Source organism: Mirounga angustirostris, unplaced genomic scaffold, assembly GCF_029215605.1.
Source record: "Mirounga angustirostris isolate CCGP_5_RB_7025 unplaced genomic scaffold, mMirAng1.0.hap1 SCAF_4, whole genome shotgun sequence".
Taxonomy (NCBI): domain Eukaryota; kingdom Metazoa; phylum Chordata; class Mammalia; order Carnivora; family Phocidae; genus Mirounga; species Mirounga angustirostris.
This window is the reverse complement of record NW_026991712.1, coordinates 31,067,123-31,090,240: the sequence shown is the minus strand read 5'-3', so window position 1 is coordinate 31,090,240 and position 23,118 is coordinate 31,067,123. Positions and strand designations below refer to the sequence as shown.

The 23,118-nt window shown below is 34.5% G+C and overlaps 1 protein-coding gene across 9 annotated transcripts in view; it reads left to right on the top strand.

Moving 5' to 3' along the window:
- Positions 1–23,118, top strand: part of OXR1 (oxidation resistance 1) — a 443,163-nt gene that overhangs the window by 400,169 nt on the left and 19,876 nt on the right. For all 9 annotated transcript variants that reach the window (XM_064587996.1, XM_064587995.1, XM_045896061.3 and 6 more), the window contains 4 exons: positions 985–1,169; positions 4,594–5,351; positions 9,235–9,403; positions 10,897–11,062. In XM_064587996.1, the coding sequence (XP_064444066.1) occupies positions 985–1,169; positions 4,594–5,351; positions 9,235–9,403; positions 10,897–11,062 (1,278 nt within the window). The remainder of the gene's footprint in view (positions 1–984; positions 1,170–4,593; positions 5,352–9,234; positions 9,404–10,896; positions 11,063–23,118) is intronic.

The following is a 23,118-nucleotide window of genomic DNA, read 5'->3' as shown; positions in this document are numbered from 1 at the left end:
TTCTTTTCCTTAATAGCTTCAGATAAAAAGACAGGACAGCCTTGAAGTAACTACTTAGTTTATTTTTAGAATTCTGTATGGCTCTTCATTTTTACACTTACAGAATATATAGAATAGGAGTTAAAAATTGGATTAAGGAATATTTAGCGCCTGAGTTGGAGTGACTGTGGTTTAGATTTGAATGTGGAGGGACTTAAGTAAAAGGCACAGACTGCCTGGATTTTGAATCTTGGTTCTACCACTTATGTTAGCTATGTTATTTATTACTTAAGATAAGTTTCCTAGCCTCTCACAACCTTAATTTTCCTATTTGTGTAATCATCTCATAGCTGTGCTTGTGAAGATCAAATGAACAATAATGTATGTAAAACATGATACATACAAAGCTTTCAGTAAGTATTAGCTAATAATTAGTGAGATTGGCTTCCTGTGGACTTCAGTTTGCTCATTTCTAAGACAAGAGGCTGGATTCTTCATATTTATATTGCTGTTTATATAAATGTATTTAAAATTTCATAACTTGTCATGATTAAATTAAAAATGATTACTATATACCCTAGAAGTATCTAATCTACCTACTCTTACAGATGACGGCACTGAGGCCCAGAAGCTTTACATGCCCAAAGTCAAATAGCTAGGTAGTTAACAGAGTCAGTTGAAGCAGAGATTTTTTAAAAAGACATTTTAAAGAGATTATGCTGTTTTTCTTTTATACTGGATTGAATTATCAACACATTATTTATTAAACCTGTTTGTGTACATGAAACTATATTTGGTATCTGTAGTGAGGGAACAACACAGGAAGCAGAATGCAAATTAATGTAAAACATAATGAAAAAATGTTTTCATGAGAATGTCTTAGTGCTTGGATATACTACTTTTATATATAACAGATGGCCTAACATCTGAAGAAAATTAGTAAAAACAGCTAGAATACTTTTTGAAAATTTGAGCATTAAATGTCATTTTCTTTTTTCATCTTAGGGCACAGTCAGTGGTGTGCTGCTAGTAACACCAAATAATATAATGTTTGATCCACATAAAACTGACCCTTTGGTTCAAGAGAATGGCTGTGAGGAATATGGCATCATGTGTCCAATGGAAGAGGTGATGTCAGCTGCAATGTACAAAGAAATTTTGGATAGCAAAATAAAGGAATCCTTACCCATGTAAGATTGGTATTTATACTCCTTTGGAATTTTATTACATCTAGATAGTTGACCCTGGTTTAATACTCAAGTATTTTTTTTTTACTCTTAAGTATTTTTTATTAGTTTTATTAAAACTGCTTTATTTTATTACATCTAGATAGTTGACCCTGGTTTAATACTCAAGTATTTTTTTTTTACTCTTAAGTATTTTTTATTAGTTTTATTAAAACTGCTTTATTTTATTACATCTAGATAGTTGACCCTGGTTTAATACTCAAGTATTTTTTTTTTTACTCTTAAGTATTTTGTATTAGTTTTATTAAAACTGCTTTTCATTTTATCAGCAATGAAAAAATATGGTATTGAAAAGATTTTTTTTTAAAGATTTTATTTATTTTTTGACAGAGAGAGAGACAGCAAGAGAGGGAACAGAAGCAGGGGGAGTGGGAGAGGGAGAAGCAGACTTCCCCTGGAGCAGGGAGCCCAGTGTGGGGCTCGATCCCAGGACCCTGGGATCATGACCTGAGCCGAAGGCAGATGCTTAACGACTGAGCCATCCAGGCACCCGAAAAGATTATTATTATTTTTTTTAAAGCTTTTTTTTTTTTATAAAGATTTTATTTATTTATTTGAGAGAGAGAATGAGAGAGAGCAAGCACACGAGAGGGGGGAGGGTCAGAGGGAGAAGCAGACTCCCTGCCGAGCAGGGAGCCCGATGCGGGACTCGATCCAGGGACTCCAGGATCATGACCTGAGCCGAAGGCAGTCGCTTAACCAACTGAGCCACCCAGGCGCCCCCGAAAAGATTATTTTTAACACACCTTGAATAGTTAGGAATTGTTCTAGATTTATATTTATATATTTCGTCAGGGAACTGGATATTTAAAAGTAACCTATAAACCTTATTTAATTTAATGTTTACCAGCCCTTTTTATTCAAACACAGCATTCAGATTTTTAAATTATTTCTGTGACTAATTTAAGGTAATATAAGTAGACTAGGGTAGTTTTCAAATTTTTCTTAGAAGAGCCTGAAGAGTCGGTGTGGGATTTGAGGGAGATCTCATGAGCATCCTTCCCTCGGTTATCCTTGAAAGAGTTATGCTTGGAATATACTGGTCAAGGGATTCATGTGATTCAAATAACATAGCTGTGAGACTGCAGCTTAGCACAGCCTTTGAAAGTAATGTGCTTGACCAAAGGAATGACCAGAGAGAAAAGGGAGGAATAAGAAAGAAAAGGAGAAGAAAGTATTCAAAGAAAGGAATGACAACAGAAAAGAATACTCCCCATTCCTCCACACATACTTTGTCAATAGTTTAAAAACTGGCTTCACTTTAACTTTATTAGCCCACAGGGATGTGGATCATTGTTTGAAAATTAACCCTTGGGGTAGAGAACTGCTTACATAGAAGAGCAAATTATTTTTGTTTCTGAGGCAGAGTACATGAGTTGTTAGGATACCTGTGGTAGAATAAAATCCCTTATTCAGAAAGTGTCCATTATACCTTCCATCCAATAGATACTATTTTGGCTTGGTAAACTCATCCGTAGAGGTGCAGATAATTCCTAGAGTATCTTCTGCTTTAGTTATTTTTATAGATCGTCATCTAAAGTCACTTTCAGGAAATAAGTATTATTGGGATGGGTGAAAGGATGACACAAAGGTGAAGGAGTAAAGGATTAGATTAAAAAAGAAATAAGATTATATATATATATATTCATATTATATATATATTCATATTATATATATATATATGTGCATGTTGTCAGTCACTGTGAGATTCACTTTCTGTTGCCCTGCTTTTCTATTTTTATTATGATACTTAGGGATTCTCTTATGCTGAATGATCTGTAAGTATTCCACTAGGATGCTGTAGGGCTCCTCTTCTTGCAAATCACTGTTTTATTATTTAGAATGTCCCGGGAAAGACCATGCATTTGATCCAAACACTTAAAAAAAAATTCCTCCAAAACGAAGTATCTTTCAATCCTGCCTTGTGAAGTAGTTAAAAACACTATTTGGCAGCAAATTAGATAAACAAAGCAAGTAGTTTTGCAGAGTAATGCCATGTGTAGCAATACTGAGGCATAAGATTTGATTGATTTTCTTCTGTCTTCTGCTTGGATAGTTGATTTCAAAGGTATTGTTCTAGAACTGTGTTAAGCAGTAGCAACATCATTGGCCTAAATATCTAGTTTCAGCATATTAACTCTGAAGGTTTTACAGCCCTTGATCAAACATATGTCTTCTTACATTTGTTAACTTTATCTCTTACCTAATGGTCTTCTTAAATGTACACATACAGTTTCTCAAAACTTTTGCCTTTTGCCGTATTCCAAGATCTTATATATGCAATTTGAGTGGATCACCAGTAGATGACACTATTACATTTTTAATAGCACAAATCAGATGTGTTTCTTATGGCGAATCAGATGCAAGGGAGACAAGACAGACATGAATTGGAATTCAATTGATAACTGTTTAAAAAATAAATTTTTATCTATTTTAGTTATAAAGTGTTATGCATACTCATGTAAAATTTGAAAAATACTACAAAGAAAAAATAAAACAGAAGAGTTCCCCAGCTTCACCATCCAGAGACAGCCAATTATTTTTGTTTTGACTTATCTCCTATTCTTAAACTTACATAAATGTTAGTAGTTTTTCCACTAAGAACTCATGTTAATTTCCATTTGTCACAAACTATTTTTAACCATCATTTTAAATTTCTGACTTTCATTTCATGCTTTATATAGATGTTTGTATTGCCTCCTTCCAGAATTTAAACTAACTTTGAACATTAGTGCTCATATATATAAATGCCATTAAACATGGAAATCTTGATAGAATTATGAACCATTCATATATCTAGTATCTAAACCTTTAGCGGAACAAGTTCTTTCTGAGTTAAGAGTTGTTGCTGGTAGCCTGAAGAATTCCTGTAAGTATGTTTGCCTCAGTTTTATTCCAGTTGGTCTTCAGCTTTGCATTTGAGCTGCATATTTTAGTGTGATCTATTTAAATGTAAATGAGCACTGTGTGTTTGTGTGTGTCCATGTATTTAATATCAATGTATTTTTTCTTAAGACATTTAAAATTTTAATCAAAATTTTATCTAAGCTTATTTTCCATATTCCTGTAATGAATAAAGTTTAGTGTAGAATTACAGCTTCACCCAAAACTTGTATTTCCAACTTCTTTTCAGGTAGATTAATTCAGGATATCTTCTGTTGATGTTTCCCAGATCTCAAAAAATCATTGCAAAGGCTTGACTTAATTACTTGGTCTATCTATATACATCAAATTTTTGATATGCTATTGAGATATATACTATACCCCTTTCTAGAAACCTTTTTAGTGATAACTCATTCAATGTTAAATTTGTGGGAAATAAAATGCAATTTAAAAAGTAACAACTTTTAATTTTGTTTACTGGCAGAGAGATAGATCAGGTATCAGGAAGGGACTTCTGCCACTTAAAGAAAATGATGAGAAGTCATACTGATGAAATAGACTCCAGAGCCCGCGATGCAGGTAACGATAGTGCCAGCACGGCTCCGAGGAGCACCGAGGAGTCTCTTTCTGAGGATGTGTTCACAGAATCAGAACTCTCTCCTATACGGGAGGAGCTTGTCTCGTCAGATGAACTTCGACAAGATAAGTCATCTGGTGCATCATCAGAATCTGTGCAAACTGTCAGTCAGAGTGGCGTAGAATGTTTAACAGCCATATCAGAGTCTACTAATATGCCTGATCACTTAAAATCTGATCCTGGACATTCTACAGATGAAGTTGGGACTACTTCTCTTAAAACAGTTTTAGATAATCTTGAAAGGGCCACTAAGGAAGATCAGGCTACAGATAATTTTCAGGAAATACCAGGCCCTCAAGAACAAAGCACAAGTATAAAAGGTAATACAGACCAGGATTTTCCTCTGAATGAGAATTCACTACATCAAGAGGAGGGTAAAAAAGAAAGTATGCCTTGTGGGGAAGCAGCAGATTTTAAACAAAAGCAAACTGCCAATAAAGGAAAACAAGGAAAGGAGCAAAATCAGGACTCAGAGACAGAGGTAGAAGAACTACGGAAACTCTGGAAAATCCATACTATGCAACAGACTAAACAGCAAAGGGAAAATATTCAACAAGTGTCACAAAAAGAAATTAAGCATAAAATAGCAACTGCTGACATAGAAGGTAAGTGTTAAGGAATATATAAAGTTAATTATCTTACTGCATATTGTCTCCCTCTTTCCTCACAGACTAAAAAGCTGCTGTATCTTAGGCCACTCTGAAGGAAGATCTAGTGGCCATTCACTGATGTTTCTCTGGGGATAAGTATATGGTCTCTAGTTCCTAGTCTAAGGTCTCTTCTTATCCCATGGTGGATTGTACACATCATGAGCATCTTTTCCACCATCTTTAGATAATCCTGACTCACTGTGTTCTGTCTTTAAACGATTTCTTGAAAATGCACACAAGCTCTGTAATACCTTTGATTTCTCCATTTTCTCTTAATTCTTGGTGTATTACCTCATTAAAATTTTTTACTGCACATAAAATATTGTAATTACAGTTCGTAATTGCCAAAGTTTGTAATTCTACCTTTTTTTAAAAAGTGCAATTAGACAAAAATTTATTTCTTAAGTTATTCCAAGTGTCCAAAAGTTCATCATTGTCTGATTAAACGTTTTCCTTTAAAAAACACCAAGGATAAATTCAAAAACCATTTCTCTTTCAGTTTTGGTTTTTAGTACTGTTTACTTACGAAAATTATAGTAATATACTATGTTTTATTTCTAATATACAGTAGCTTCCCCTTAATACATAATAGATTAAATGGGGTGTAGTTCAGGTATCTTAGCTAACATTTCTTATATTCTATTAAAATACTGATTCCAAATCAATCCAATTAGCATATGAACTTTTTAAATTAAACTCAAAAGTAATTTATTGCTAAAATATACATAAAATAAAATTGACCATAGTAACCATTTTTAAGTGTAAAATTTAGTGGCATTCAGTACCTTCACATTGTTGTGCAATCATTACCACCATCCATTTCCAGAACTTTTTCATCTTTCCAAACAAACTGTATCCATTTAGTAGTAACTCCTCATTCTTTCCTGCCCTTTGCTCCTGCCTTCCACCATTCTACTCTGTCTCTATGAACTTTTGTCTCTACATAAGGCACCTCATAAAAGTGGAATCATACAGTATTTGTTCTTTTGTAAAGTGTGGCTTATTTCCCTTAGGAGAATGCCTTTATATTTCATCTATGTTGTGGCTTGTTTTAAAATTTCTTTCCTTTTAAAAGCTGCACAATATTCCAGTATATAGTTGACCCTTGAACAATATGGGTTTGAACTGTGCGGGTCCACTTATACATAATTTTTTAATACAGTACAGTACTATAAATGTTTTTTTGCTTCTTTATGACTTTCTTAGCATTTTCTTTTCTCTAGCTTTCTGTACTGTAAGAATACAGTATATAATATAGCATACAAAACATGGGAAACATCTGTTTATGTTACTGGTAAAGCTTCTAGTCAACAGTAGGCTATTAGTAGTTAAGTTTCTGGGGAGAGTCAAAAGTTATACTCAAATTTTTGACTGTGTGTGTGTGTGGGGGGGTCCATGTCCCTAACCCCTGCATCATTCAGTGGTCAACTTTACTACCACCACATTTTCTTTATGTATTGATTTGTTAATGTACATTTGGATGTTTCTACCTTTTGGCTATTTTGAATAATCCTGCTATGAACATTGGGTTACAAATACCTGTTCGAATCCCTCCTTTCATTTTTTTTGGATATATACCCAAAAGTGGATTTGCTAGTTACTATGGTAATTCTGTGTTTAATTTAATTTTGAGGAACCCCCCCCCCAAGCTGTTTTTCACAGTGGCTTCATATTTTATATTCCCACCAGCAATATACAAAAGTTTTTAAAATACCTGTGCTGGATTTTCTTTGCATCATCTTTTTTAAATATCCTGATGATATTTAGTAGATGTTAAAGAATTAATTTGCTCAACGAAAGTTCTATAAAAAATTGAATAATTCTTTTTTAATACCTTTTTCTTTATTCAGAACTAATGAATGTTCATTAAAGAACATTTGACAAATACAGATTTTTTTAGAAAATTTTTTAAAATTACCTGAAATTTATCCATGAAATAATCATTACTAACATTTGGTATATTTATCTTTTATTTTTGGTGTGTATGTATATATACATACACGTTTAAATACATATGTATACAATTTTGGTATTTGTATCTATACATATGTATTTTTTATATAAAATCAGGATTATACTTAAAATTTTATGTCATGAATAATTTCCTATGTCATTATAGTTTTTTTGAAAATATGGCTTTTAATGGCCCGGTATTTTAACCATTTCCATACTGTTAAGACATTCAGTTGTTATTAACAATTCGTATTGTTAAGATATTTCCTGTCTTTGATATTGTAAAGAATGCTGGTGTGAATGTCTTTATTTGCTATTCTTGTGTCTGATGGTTGCCTTATATTTTGAAATCTTTGAAAAAAAAAATGAGGGGTTCTGTTTAACCTAATAATGTGGTAGAATGCTTTCATTTATTGGGTTTGTTGGAGTATGGGATTAGATGGGGAGGGAGCTCCTATTATGACAAAATACTAAAGGAGAAAAATTGATAAGTTTAGATATAGGTGTACCTGTATTATCGTTTGAGTTCTTTTTGAGGAGGGAGGGAATGAAAATTTGTTTTAAGTAACTAATTTTAAGTAACTTGAGGTTCTATAATCGGGAAATATTACACATTTCTGATCTTTAGTGACCTTATAATATAGCAAAATGGTTTAATAAATATACAACTGTGGAATATAATTGTGGGGAAGATGGTAAAAGTTCACTCTTTTAATCAGATGTAAGTATTGAGGCTCAGATAGATTTATGCACCTTGCACAATACTGTACAGAAGAAAGCCATGACTAGTACCCAGTTATCTTGATTATAAATAAGTGCTTTTTCTTCCACAGTATGCCACCTTCATAAGCTAATAATGTCCAGAATTCTGAATTCAGTCATAGTGTCAGACCCTCAGTATACCTTATGTCAGCATCTCTGTTTGGAAGAGTTAGAGATAATTCATCATAAACTGTCCAAATAGATGGCTGAATCCAGGATATTGTTGATTGTTTTATCCTACCTCATATATATGGAAAAGCTTCCAGAAACATTTTTTATTAAATTTTTGTCTATATGGGGCGCCTGGGTGGCTCAGTCGTTAAGCATCTGCCTTCGGCTCAGGTCATGATCCCAGGGTCCTGGGATCGAGCCCCACATCGGGCTCCCTGCTCAGTGGGGAGTCTGCTTCTTCCCCTCCCTCTGCCTGCCGCTCTGCCTACCTGTGCGCTCTCTCTCTCTGTCAAATAAATAAATAAAATCTTTTTTTTTTAAAGATTATTTATTTATTTATTTATTTGAGAGAGAGAGAATGAGATGAGAACACATGAGAGGGGATAGGGTCAGAGGGCAAAGCAGACTCCCTGCCGAGCAGGGAGCCCGATGCGGGACTCGATCCAGGGACCCCAGGATCATGACCTGAGCCGAAGGCAGTCGCTTAACCAACTGAGCCACCCAGGCGCCCAATAAATAAAATCTTAAAAAAAAAAAAAATTTTTTTTTGTCTATAATAACTATATTAAAGTAAACTTTTAAAGATTCTACAATGTGTTTTGATGTTATTCTAGAAGTCTAATAGAGAATATGAAGAAAATTATATATGTGCATGCAATTACTTTAATATAGTTGTTCCAAGCAAAAATTTAATGCAAGAATTCCTAAAACTTTCCCCTTTTTTCCTAATACGCTTGGACATAATTTCAGTTCATAACTTGGGTGCTAGTTCATGAATCCCGTTGGAAGAAAATAAAAGTTACTTAAGAGAATTCATCTAAGTGACTGTCAGTAAATTTAATTTTATTCTGTATTAACTTGTCAGAAGTTTGGAGGTAAACATCACTTACACCAAATTGCTTAAGCATGGTGTATGAAAATTGAATGAGCGCTGTTTGTATCTCATTTCTAGGTTCTGCACTTTTAAGAGAAAAGAGAAGGCATCGATTACATAAGTTCTTATGTCTCAGAGTTGGAAAACCAATGAGGAAAACATTTGTATCTCAAGCAAGTGCAACAATGCAACAGTATGCACAGAGAGATAAGAAACATGAATATTGGTTTGCTGTGCCACAAGAAAGGTAAAAAAAACTCAAAAACGTTATTGAGATTCCTTGAATTAAAATGATCTTATATATCACTTAATACCAGTAGAAAAGTACTTTAAAAAAAAATAGGTTATGATTAAAACCTGACATTAAATCTTTTTAAATTATTTTTTTAAAGATTTATTTATTTGAAAGGAAAAGAGAGAGTGCGCGCCCGTGGGGTACGTGCACGCAAGAGTGCACACATGCGCAAGAGTCAGGGGAGGGCCAGAGGGAGAGAATCTTCAAGGAGACTCTGCTGAGTGTGGAGCCCAACTCCAGGGCTGGATCTCACGACCCATGCAATCATGACCTCAGCCTAAAGCAATAGATGCTTAACTGACTGAGCCACCAGGCACCCCTTAAAATTACTTAGCTCCTATTTTGTACTTTTTAATTTACCACATTTTAAATTTTATTCCTCTCTGTGATTTAATGCAAAAAAAGTAAATGTGTACCTAGTTTTAGTGGTAAAGAAACCTAGTTAAATTGTCTTAGAGAGGGAGGCAAACCATAAGAAGAGACTTACCTGTAGAGAACAAAGTGAGGGTTGCTGGAGGGGAGGTGGGCAGGGGATGGGCTAAATGGGTGATGGGCATTAAGGAGGGCACTTGTGATGAGCATTGGGTGCTGTGTATAAGTGATGAATCACTGAATTCTACACCTGAAACTAATCTTGCACAATGTTAACTAACTAGAATTTAAGTAAAAACTTTAAAAAAATGTCTTAGAGCAAGAAGGTTCCTCAAAATATTAAACAGTATGGCCACTACCTCAAGGCAGGTAATGATACATAATCCCTTTTTTAAAATGCAAGTATCCCTGCTAATTAATAGCCAAGGATACATAGATATTTGAAATGTGTGTTTGATCCTCAAGTAAGTTGATCCGGGATTTAATTATCTTTTGTAACAACACGTTTTGCTATAGTAAACAAAATTGAAAACGGGAGCGAGATTAGATCATCTATCCCTGAACCATTAAAAGATTAGATCATCTATCCCTGAACCAATAATACATTGTGTGTTCCTGGTATCATTTAAGAGTTAAACACATTAAATTTCTATTAACTTCGGAAAATTCTGTATAATATCCAAGTTTTAAAATAGGCAGTTAGTAAATTGTTTACTCGTATTTTAGATAATTAGGTCATTGTGTGAATGAGATCACAGTTGCTGGTTCAGTTTCCTTTCCCATCACTAGTTTCTTTAAAGATTAAAAAAAAAAAATTACCATGGACATCATCTGAGCTTACGCAAAAATCTTAGTTTCTCAGAACGACTTGACAGAACACAGCCGAGTAAACTTTTTTAAGTTAATGTCTTCCTGCCATTAGGCTTCATTATCTTTTTAAATAAAGCATAGTATATGTTGTGTATATTTTAAATCTTAAAGTTTTGTGAAGTCATTTAACAAATATCATTTTGTAATTATAGCTAGGAGTACAGAATAGTAGGTCTGTTATTAACAGTCGCATGTTCTAACAGGACAGACCACTTGTATGCCTTCTTCATTCAGTGGAGTCCAGAAATATATGCAGAAGATACTGGTGAATATACCAGAGAACCTGGATTTATAGTAGTGAAAAAGATTGAAGAATCTGAACCAAATGAGGATTCTAGTAATGAAGCAGCAGCAGCCAGAGAATGGGAGGTAAGGAGAAAAATGTGAAGATTGCATTGATCTTTTTACTTTGTGTGAATTTATAGCTTTATGGTAGTATAGGCAAAGTACAAGTGATCTTTGTACAAATGAGTAATTTTTAAAGGTTTACTGTCCATGTGTTTATTGAATGAATCTAATTGTAACTTTGCTTTTTTTTTTACTGTTTTCATTTTCCTTTTGCTTTATAATATTAGAGAGGCAAGTGATAGGCAATAAAATGACTTTTATTGAGTGGATTTTAGGATATTAATTGCTGTTTTACTAATTTTTATAAAACATTTATTTCTCATCTGATTCATTTTAATATTACCTCCTGCATGGAGGAAGTGCACCAGTCATTTAACACATTCATGCCAATTAGCATTCCTACTAAGTCCATACCCAAGCATTATTTTGAAATGAATTTACAATAATGCTTAGGGAAGCTGATGCTGATTTTACAAAGTATAAAAATTTCATATGCTCAAATTTACTGAACTTGTTTAAATGGCCAAAATAACACTAATTAACTTTCTGTAACCTCTTAAAGAATCATCTTTTAATATTGCATATCATGTTTTTACGTGCATTGTCTTATCAAAATGATAAGATGACAAAATCTGGTTTTTCTGTTCTGGTTGCCTGGATTAATGTCTTCTTGATGCATTAGAAAATATAGAGCAGATGCTAAAATGTGATATTAAACAGGATTAAATTTTGTCAGTCATTTGGTGTTAATGTTTGTGGTTGTTTATGTGATACAAATTTATTGTGCGTGTACTTAACGTGTATAATGATTGAAGGTATACATGGCATGTCTTTCAACCTGATTTTGAATTGTTTAAGTTCATTCTGTATAGTATATACAGCATCAGTTTCTACTCTAACTCCAATACAATGGAGGGAAAGAGGTAACATATACTGAGCGTTTATTTTGGGTTCTTTTAATACTTAAACCAACATTATTAATCTTCATACCAGCTTTATTCGCAATAGGCCCTAAACTGGAAACAACCTGAATGTCTGTCAGCAGAAAAATGGATAAATAAATTTGAGAATATTCGTAAAATTCCACATAACTTAGCAATAAGAAAGATCTACTTGCACAGACAACAACATGGATGAATCTCATAGATACAATGTGTTTAATTAAACCAGGCCAGGTATAAAAGAGTATATCCTGTGTAATTCCATTTACATGAAGTTCATCAGGGCAAAACTAATCAAAAGTCCACCAGACTACCTGTTTCTAGGGGTTGACGGGGTCGTTAGGGACAGGAGGGAACTTTATAGAGTACTGGAGATACTTTGTACTTTTTCTGGGTGATGGTTAGTTACATGGGTGTTGACATATGTAAAATCCCTGTGTATTTAAAATTAGCTTTAGGAGGCTTTTAAAATAGCTCAGATGATCAAAGATGGGTACTTGTACTAGGGTAGCAACAGTTGAAAGTAGAGTGGAAGGTGATGAAATTAAGTTTTTTAAACAGGTGTAACCTAGGTATTAAGAAAGGATTTAATGACAACTAGGTAACAGTGGAGTTTCTAACTTGGGTGGCAAGGGGGTTTGCAATAATTTCAACCAAATAAGGGACTTTTCTCCATTGGGGTTGGAGCACTTAACCTTGGAAATAATAGACTATCACTATTGATTGATTATTGACTGTTTTGATTCAAAGGAACTGCCTCAGTTCTTGTGGCAGATTCTGCCGGTTATAATTTTGAAGAAAAAAAATAAATGTCTCCTCACCTGTTTTCAACCAGAATTAATTCAAATAAAAAGGAAATGCTAGAGAAAAAAATTAATTTTATGAACTTTTTGCTACATTTTCTAGGAACAGTACTGTACTGTCTAATATGGTAGCCACATCTTTTTTATGTGGCTATTGAGTACTTGAAATGTGGCTAATGCAACTAAGGAATTGAATTTTTAATTTTAGTTACTGTCAGTTAAATTTTAAAATGGATACTTAATTCAGTTATTGGATAAGTTTTTTTATACATTTGGAACAACTAGGATATATGAATTTACTTTTTCAACTATAAGTTTTATGAAATCTAAATAAACCTAAGTCTAAACAGCATCAGGTATTTCCTGTGAAAATTTAATGTCTGAATTGAGAGGTGCTGTAATGTAAATATGCTAATTTCTATAGATACAGTAGCTATTTAGCACTTTTGAAATGTGGCTAGTGTGAATTGAGATGTCCTGTAAGTATAAAATATACACTGGATTTTAAAGATTTAGAATTAAAAAAGGATAAAATATCTTTAATTTTCAGTGACAGTATTTGGTATATTGAGTTAAATAAAAATCAAAATTAACTTTTTTCTTTTTTAATGTAGTTATTAGAAAAATTATAATTATATATGTCTTGCATTGCATTTCTCTTGTACCATGCTGGTCTGGTGCCTGATGGTTACTAAGTGCCTAAGTAAAAAGCATATTTTTTTTAATCCAAAGTCCATTGTTTACATTAGGGTTCACTCTTGGTGAACAAATGTATAATGACATAAAAAGTATTTTAAATGTTAATGTTTTAAAAAATGGAAGTCTTTTAGAGCCACTTATGTAAAGTGAAAGTACTTCAAAATGTGAAGTGCTTGCTGTTTGGGGGCTTTTTTGTATGTCAAGCTGGAGAATAGGTGACTGGAGAATGTAGGATGAATTTATTATGGCTGCCAACTTGGACATCAGTCTGTTGGAGTAGAGAGATTAGTATCCCTAACCACTATTTAGGCAGAAATATATTGCTACCCAGAAATTTATACATTGGGAAAACTTTTGCATATGATTAATTTATTCTCCTCCAGTTTCTCTTCTGTGTCCCTCCTGTCCCTCTTCCAACGTAAGCGCCAGAGGGCAGGGTTTTTGTCAGTTTCATACATGACTATATCCTCAGAGTTAAGAACAATGCAAGGATATAATTCATTCTCAGGAAATACTATATTACTATTATTTACTCGATTAATGAATAAATTTGGTCAAAGATTAAAATAGGATATAAAACTTTTACTCATCTTCCAAGATGGTCTACATCCTAAAGTAAGTTTTTATGTCAGCGTAGTAAATATTTTATCATAAATTTATAGACTCGAAGTTGGAATTAACTGGCAGTTCAGCCTCTCTCATTTTACACTGTTTTTGGTTCTGCTTTAATATAATTCAGTGATAGAGTTTATTACCTCAAAGAGGAGCAGTACTTTTCATTTTAGGACAACTCTATTAGAAAGTTGTTGTTTTTTTTTTTTAAAGATTTTATTTATTTATTTGAGAGAGAGAATGAGAGAGAGAGAGCACATGAGAGGGGGGAGGGTCAGAGGGAGAAGCAGACTCCCTGCCGAGCAGGGAGCCCGATGCGGGACTCGATCCTGGGACTCCAGGATCATGACCTGAGCCGAAGGCAGTCGCTTAACCAACTGAGCCACCCAGGCGCCCTATTAGAAAGTTTTTACAGTGAGTTTAGAGAAATATATGTTTGTAAGTATAGTCTGTTTGTCTTTGTTCTACCTTCTGATGTACATCAACAACAAAAGTTTTCTGTATACTATGATAGTCTGAAAATATTTATTCCATTTTAATCTTCTTCCAGGGTTATTTTATCTGATGCTTCCACTGTTTATTAACTCTTTGTAGATTCAACACTATCTTCATTATTACTCTCAAATGTGTTAAAACTTAATTGAAACTATGGCACCCCAAATTACTAAAATGTGCATTTGGAATAGCAAGAAAAATTCTATAACATTTGAAACAGTTTCAGTTCTAAAACATGCAAATTGAAAGCCCTATTGAAGATAATTAAAAAATACTGGAATTTAAGAATCAGAAATGATGAGAAAAGGAAGGAAGAAAGAAGTACAGTATTAGAGATTTGTATAGTGAATTCCAAGAGAGGTGAGAGTGGCAGAAGCCTGCATTCACTAAGAGCAGGTTAGACAAATTTTAAGGTGGTCAGGAATAAGAGCCTCTATTCTAAGATTCCTGATTATTGGGAGAAAGAATCTGAGAAGTACTGTGCATATAACTCAAGATGTGTAAGAGATTGATATTCTTTACCATATACTCTTTATTGTTCTAGTTCAGTCAATATAAAATAGCATAAAAACATTGGCTTACCTCAAGTTTGTTTTTTCCAACCATAATGAGTTCCTTAATTATGAATCCTTCTGCTACTGGAGTTTAATAACATTCTGTTGCAACCGGAAAGCAACTGTTTATTGTAGATTCTTTTCCCCTAGTTTCTGCCAGTGTCACCAGTGACAAGTAGAGCATGTATAGTGAGGATAATGTCTTATGTGAGGCTTTGCGGTTTTGTGAAAAATAATACTTTCTGATTTTTGATGGGGATTGTTTTTATAGATTTTCATTGCGAGGGGAAGTATTCTAATGGCATTTCAACAAAATGTAGGAAGGTCTTGAGGTAAAGGTGGGGAAAGATATCTGTTGATGCTGTTCCCTCATGATAGTGCTATGATTTGATAAACGTACAAAAATAGAGATAAATAGTATTATGAATTTGCACATACCATCACTCAGCTTTATCAGCTTATTCATCTGTAATCCTTCCTTTTCCCCAGTTCAATTTCTTCAAATGTCGTAAGTATGTTTAAAATATACGTAATATGAAAAAATTTTTACAATTTGTTATTTGAATCAGGATCCAGCTAAGCTCCAGATGTTTCAGTTAGTTAAAATGTCTCTTTAAGTCTATAAATTTAAGTTCTCTGTCCATTTCTTTGCTGTGATTTGCTTTTTTTCTTTCAATTTTCATTTTTAAGAAATCAGATTTTTTTTCTAGAATGTCGTACAATCTGGATTTTGCTGATAAAATCCTCACAGTGTTATTAGATCCTGCCTTAGATCTAGAGCAACCCATTTAATCATAGACTGTCATCTTTATTTTATTGAGAATTTCTCTAAGTTTATTTCTTATTTGGCTTAAAATCCTCATAGTAACAAATGATAATAATCTGCCATTCAGAGCCAGTTGTCCTTTTCACCAGGCCAAGTTCTCAATCTTGGCAGAACCTTTGAATCATTTGGGGGAGCTTTCAAAAATCTTACTGCCTCAGGATCACCTCAGAGCAAATAAAAATCAGTATTCTGTAAAGCTCCTCAGGGGGTGACACTGTACAGTAGAGGTGGAAAAACCACTGTGCTACCCTAGGTGTTGTGTTAATGCAATGCTAAGACTGGAAGGTTCTTTCAGACTATATTGATCATACTGTAGTTTAATTTTCAAGGCCCTGTCATGCAAGTTATATTGTATAAAAATATTTTTCAAAATATTCCTCATATTTTGTGTTGTTGCATCTGCACACCAAAAGCATAAATTTGATTCACTGTGGAGAAAGGTTTCTTTAATCATTTTATGCCTTGATTTTTAAAAGCATGGTTTTTTGTTTGTTTTTTTCTTATCAATAACAACCAGGCTGAATTACTTCAGGCAGGAGCTCCCTTACACACCAAAGGATTTTTATCACATTGTGTGCTCAGAGGCACTGCAAGGAGAGGGAAACCAAGAAACATATCACTTTGTAAGTCATTGATCTGTACCTCTTGAACTTGTCCATCACATACCCTTTAAAGTCTCATGTATTGACAAGTACCCAGAGTCTGGTAGTATAGTTTAACACAGCAGCCACAATAATAAGCTTAAAATACCTTTGAAGACTGTTTTATCCTTAAGATTCATGTGAATTTTGTATTCATCTTTTTAATTTATCTGATGTAATATAAAAAGAATTTTTAAAATTTCTTATCATGAAGTAGAAGTGATGCTACAGTAATGTTAAGTCAATTTTATCCTGTCACGAGGTACCACGTGACTCAGTGACTGCTCCCCCTTAGGCTCTATCACCCTCAACCCCAAGTACCAGCTTGAGAGTCTCTAATAGAGTCTAATGCCTCTAAATAGTCTTAGAGACTCTCTGTTAGAATCCTCTGGAAGTTTTTTGGGGTTTTAAAGTGTCACATGTGTTGGGCGTGTCAGTCTTGGTGCTTGATGACTCAGGCCTCAAAAATGGAGCTTTTTAAGCTACAATTACTTGTTGTCCCAGTTCCTTTGAGTTGCCTTCCACTCCTTTTGGGATAAGAAATGGCAGAAAAAGTGTTCCATTTTTTTCATCTCTAAAGTTAATTTTATACCACTTACAGTTCAGTATCTTTCAAACTCCAAACCTACTAATTAAGTGTTCCTAGGATGATAAAAACAGTTAAGAAATTGACTTTATTAAATTACGTTTCATCAGTTTATTTAGAAGTTTACTTCCCAGGTTTATACTTGTTGACTAAATTTTAAAATAGGAGTTTACTAGTATTATGTGCCAGTAGATTATATGGCATAATAGTATTTTTCGTTCTTAAAAGTAATGATTAGAATTAGAAGCTTATCATGCCAGTTTAGTCCTCACTTACCATCCTTGCCAAAGTATTAGTAAAAATATATTTCACTCAATTTTTGGTTTCTGAGATGACTTCAGTTGTTTGGTGCATATTTTATTTCTTAAGCTGTCAGATACTCTGTTAATTCATTTTATTAAACAAAAGGATTTTTTTTTAATTAAGGCACAAGTAATGCCAAAATAGAAATTGAAGCAATATATAAAGCAAAACAAAATTCCATATCACTTCTCAGCCTAGCCAGCAAAATCCATACAGAATTGATTTTGTTCAAAATGAAAGTACTTCTAAGTCACTAAATTGAGAGACGTCGCATATCTTAGATAAAGGCAATTAAAGAAAAATAATACTTTTTTAAATTGATCATATCACATAGTATTACAAACCATAACTCCGAAAGTAATTCAATAAATCCGACAAAAGGGTAGAAATCAAAAGCAGTAAAAACAATTAGAATTTGGGGTACTGTCAATATATCTGTTGCAGACACAGATTTCTTAAGTTCTTTTTTTTTTTTTTTTAAGATTTTTTTATTTATTTGACAGAGAGAGACCCAGTGAGAAAGGGAACACAAGCAGGGGGAGTGGGAGAGGGAGAAGCAGGCTTCCCGTGGAGCAGGGAGCCCGATGAGGGGCTCGATCCCAGGTCCCTGGGATCATGACCTGAGCCAAAGGCAGACGCTTAACGACTGAGCCACTCAGGTGCCCCAGATTTCTTAAGTTCTTCAAGAAGTATTATTTTCTAAATTAAAGCAATTAGAATGTATGAGTTAATACAAATTGTCTTAAACCATATTTCTATATTAAGTATTTTTTAAATCACTTTATTGAGATAGGATTGACATACAAAAATCTGTGCATATTCATATATACGGCTTGATAAGTTTGGAGACAAGTATAAATCCACGAAACCATCACCACAGTCATAAATACTTCCATCATCTCCAAGAGTTTCTTCCTACCCTCTTTATTATTATTATTATTATTATTATTATTTTATTATTTTGTAGTAAGAACACAACATAAAATCTACACTCTTAGCAAATTCTCAAGTATACAATACAGTATTATTATAGGCACTGTGCTACAGTTCTACACTATTCATAAATTTTCTCATCATTTGGCACTCATTAATTATGCCTAACATAGTCTGTTCTGACTACTAAAAATGTTAGCTTAGGATGTTATCTGCCTCAGGGAAATTTTGAACTAATGTTTTGCTTTTTGTTAATATTCTCCCTTGGTAACTATCCAAAAGTTATAGGCTATCAAATTTCCATTAAAAATCCAAAATGTTATTTAACATGGATTGTGAGAAGAGACAGAATGGATGAATGACAGACTAATTTTTTTTTATTCTTATGTTAATCCCCATACATTACATCATTAGTTTTAGATGTAGTGTTCCATGATTCATTGTTTGTGCATAACACCCAGTGCTCCATACAGAATGTGCCCTCCTCAATACCCATCACCAGGCTAACCCATCCTCCCACCCCCCTCCCCTCTAGAACCCTCAGTTTGTTTTTCAGAGTCCATCGTCTCTCATGGTTCGTCTACCCCTCCGATTTCCCCCCCTTCATTCTTCCCCTCCTGCTACCTTCTTCTTCTTCTTCTTTTTTTTTTTTCTTAACATATATTGCATTATTTGTTTCAGAGGTACAGATCTGAGATTCAACAGTCTTGCACAATTCACAGCGCTTACCAGAGCACATACCCTCCCCAGTGTCTATCACCCAGTCACCCCATCCCTCCCACCCCACCCCCCACTCCAGCAACCCTCAGTTTGTTTCCTGTGATTAAGAATTCCTTATATCAGTGAGGTCATATAATACATGTCTTTCTCTGTTTGACTTATTTCGCTCAACATAATACCCTCCAGTTCCATCCACGTCGTTGCGAATGGCAAGATCTCATTCCTTTTGATGGCTGCATAATATTCCATTGTATATATATATATACCACATGTTCTTTATCCATTCATCTGTCGATGGACATCTTGGCTCTTTCCACAGTTTGGCTATTATGGACATTGCTGCTATAAACATCGGGGTGCACGTACCCTTTCGGATCCCTACTTTTGTATCTTTGGGGTAAATACCCAGTAGTGCAATTGCTGGATCATATGGTAGCTCTATTTTCAACTTTTTGAGGAACCTCCACACTGTTTTTCAAAGTGGCTGCACCAGCTTGCATTCCCACCAACAGTGTAGGAGGGTTCCCCTTTCTCCACATCCCCGCCAACATCCGTCGTTTCCTGACTTGTTAATTTTAGCCATTCTGACTGGTGTGAGATGGTATCTCATTGAGGTTTTGATTTGGATTTCCCTGATGCCGAGCGATATTGAGCAGTTTTTCATGTGGACAGACTAATTTATTTTTTTTATTATTTATTTATTTATTTATTTATTTTAAGATTTTATTTATTTATTTGACAGAGAGAGACAGTGAGAGAGGGAACACAAGCAGGGGGAGTAGGAGAGGGAGAAGCAGGCTTCCCCGCGGAGCAGGGAGCCCGATGTGGGGCTCGATCCCAGGGTCCTGGGATCACGACCCGAGCCGAAGGCAGACGCTTAAGGACTGAGCCACCCAGGCGCCCCTGGACAGACTAATTTTTTTAACACACAAAAATTAACTCAATTTCTGTATACCAGCAATGAACAACTAATTTATGATTTTAAATATTAAAATTACTTCTAAAATATTACCTTTAATATTGAATAGGGTGGATTTTGTATAATTGCCCCTGGTAGGCCACTCCCAACTCAGAGGAAATCAGATATAATTTCAGCACCAATAAAGAAAGTAGAGGAAAAGAGATTATTGAGTATCTGAATCATGAGACCAGGTTGAATTATGAATTATGTTCAACCTTTAAACTGGTTTTGTTTTTAAAAGTGTTTCATTTTATAGTCTGTTATTTTACACTAATGGTAAATTGAGATCTCTTTCAAGCTCTGGGATATCTAGAAATATTTAAATGACCTAACTATGTTTTCTAAACACTATGAAAAAAAAAGGGCAAGAAGGAGATTTACTGAGCTCATTTTTTTTATGTCTGCTAGATACTGTGTTTATTAATTAGGAAGCATTTAGCTTCAAGAAACAAAACCACTCTCAAATAGCTTAAATCAGTTTTTTTTTTTTTTTAAAGATTTTATTTATTTATTTGAGAGAGTGAGAGAGCACGAGAGGAGGGAGGGTCAGAGGGAGATGCAGACTCCCTGCTGAGCAGGGAGCCCGATGTGGGACTCAGTCCTGGGTCTCCAGGATCATGACCTGAGCCGAAGGCAGTCGCTTAACCAACTGAGCCACCCAGGCGCCCTTAAATCAGTTGTTTTTTAATTGAGGTGTAATTGATACATAGCATATCAGTCTCCGGTGTACAACATAATGATTTGATATTTGTGTATATTTCAAAACAATCACACAACAGGTCTAAAGTTAGCATTTGTCACCTTGTATTGTTAATTTTTTTTCTTGTGATGAGGACTTCAAGATACAGTTTCTTAGCAACTTTCAAATATGCAATACAGTATTAACTATAGTCACCATGTATATTACATCCTCAGGACTTACTTATTTTAGAAATGAAAGCTTGTAGCTTTTGACCCCCCCCCCATTTTGCCTACCTCTAATTCCTTGCCTCTGACAACCACCAGTCTGTTTATCTGTGAGTTTGGGTTTTATTGTTGTTGTTTTAAATTCCACATGTAAGTGAGATCGTAAAATGTCTGTCTTTCTCTGTCTGACTTAATTCATTTAGCATAATGCTCTCAAGGTCCAAACATATTGTTCCACATGACAAGATTTCATTCTTTTTTACAGCTGAATAGTATTCCATTGTGTGTGTGTGTGTGTGTATACATAATATATATATTAAAAAAACACATCTTTATCCATTCATCCATTAATGGGCACTTAGGTTGTTTCCATATCTTGGCTATCGTAAATAATGCTGCAGTGAACACAGAGATGCATATAAATTTTTTTTTATGTTATGTTAATCACCATACATGACATCATTTGTTTTTGATGTAGTGTTCCAAGATTCATTGTTTGCGTATAACACCCAGTGCTCCATTCAAAATGTGCCCTCCTCAATACCCATCACCAGGCTAACCCATCCCCCCCTCCCCTCCCCTCTAGAACCCTCAGTTTGTTTCTCAGAGTCCATAGTCTCTCATGGTTTGTCTCCCCTTCCGATTTCCCCCCCTTCATTCTTCCCTTCCTGCTATCTTCTTCTTTTTTTTTTTTTTAACATATAATGTATTATTTGTTTCAGAGCATATGTATTTTTTAATTTGTGTTTCTGTTTTCTTTGTATAAATACCCAGGAGTGGTATTTCTGAGTCATATGATATTTCTATTTCTGATTTTTGGGGGAACTTCCATACTGTTTTTCATATGGTTGCGTAAGTTTACATTTCTAACAATAGTACACAGGGGTTCCCTTTACTCCACATCCTTACCAGCATTTGTTATTTCTTAATCTTCTTGATAATAGCCATTCTAACAGGTGTGAGATGACTCTCACTGTAGTTTAGTTGTTTTTCAAAGTGTGGTCCCTCGACAATAAGCAGCAGCAGCATTATTAAAAATGCATATTTTCAGACCCCTTTCCAGTCTCCTTCATCAGAAACCGGTTGTGGAGCCCTGCATTCTTCATTTTAACAAATGTTCCAGGTGAGTGTGATGCACGCTGAAATTTGAGAGCCACTGGTTTAGATCTGTATAAGGACCCACCCTGTCCAGGTATGGAGTCAGACTTCTCAGAAACATGGCTGAAAAGACACTTGAGCAAAATCAAAGCTGTATAAAGCAAAATAAGCTGCCCTGTGCTTGGGCTGTGTATGTATGTATTTCAGCCACATTTGGGTACACATATAATATTTTTAATTTTAGAAAATCTGGCTGGAAGTAATGATAGGTTTTCAAAATGGCAGCCCACTACCACCAAATCATGTAATGTTGGTGTGTGTAGGGGGTGTGCCATGACGGGGGGAGGTAGTGATCACACTGCACTCAATGTGTAATGTGTAGTAAGATGCGTGTGGGGATAGTTAGAGTGTACATATGAGGGACTGTGGGAGAGAGATCTTAGGGTAAGTGTGGTGGGGCTGATTGGGGAGATGCGGGAGTAGCTGGTGTGAGTGGGGGGGAGGCTATTTAGTGTGGAGTGAGCTGTGTTCTGTGCGTGTACATCATGGAATGTGGAGGAAAATGTGGAGTTGTGGGTGTGGTTCAGTGTTTGTGTGTACAGCTTTGTGTGAACACACAGCAAGGTAACTGGGGAGGAGCTGGTTTAAAATGGAAGAAATATTCAGGCGTACTATTATGCATTGATACTCTGCTTAAAATTGAGCTCTGGGAAGTTTTAATTCATAGCCATAATATTTAATCTTCAAAGTTCACTTCTTTGGTTATATTCAGCATACCACTGATTAGTGAAGTATATGTAGGTATAGTAATTTAAGTACCTTTTCAAGAAATTGGGTATTAGAAAATTCAGTTTAAAAATGGACTATATAAACAGGTAAAGTAATTTTCAGGTCACTTGAATATTTGTATAGGATTTATTTGTAATGGATTGGCTTCACTTTTACATAGGCATTCTATAAAATTTGAGGGTTGTCAGGTCCTCAAAGGATGTCTCATTG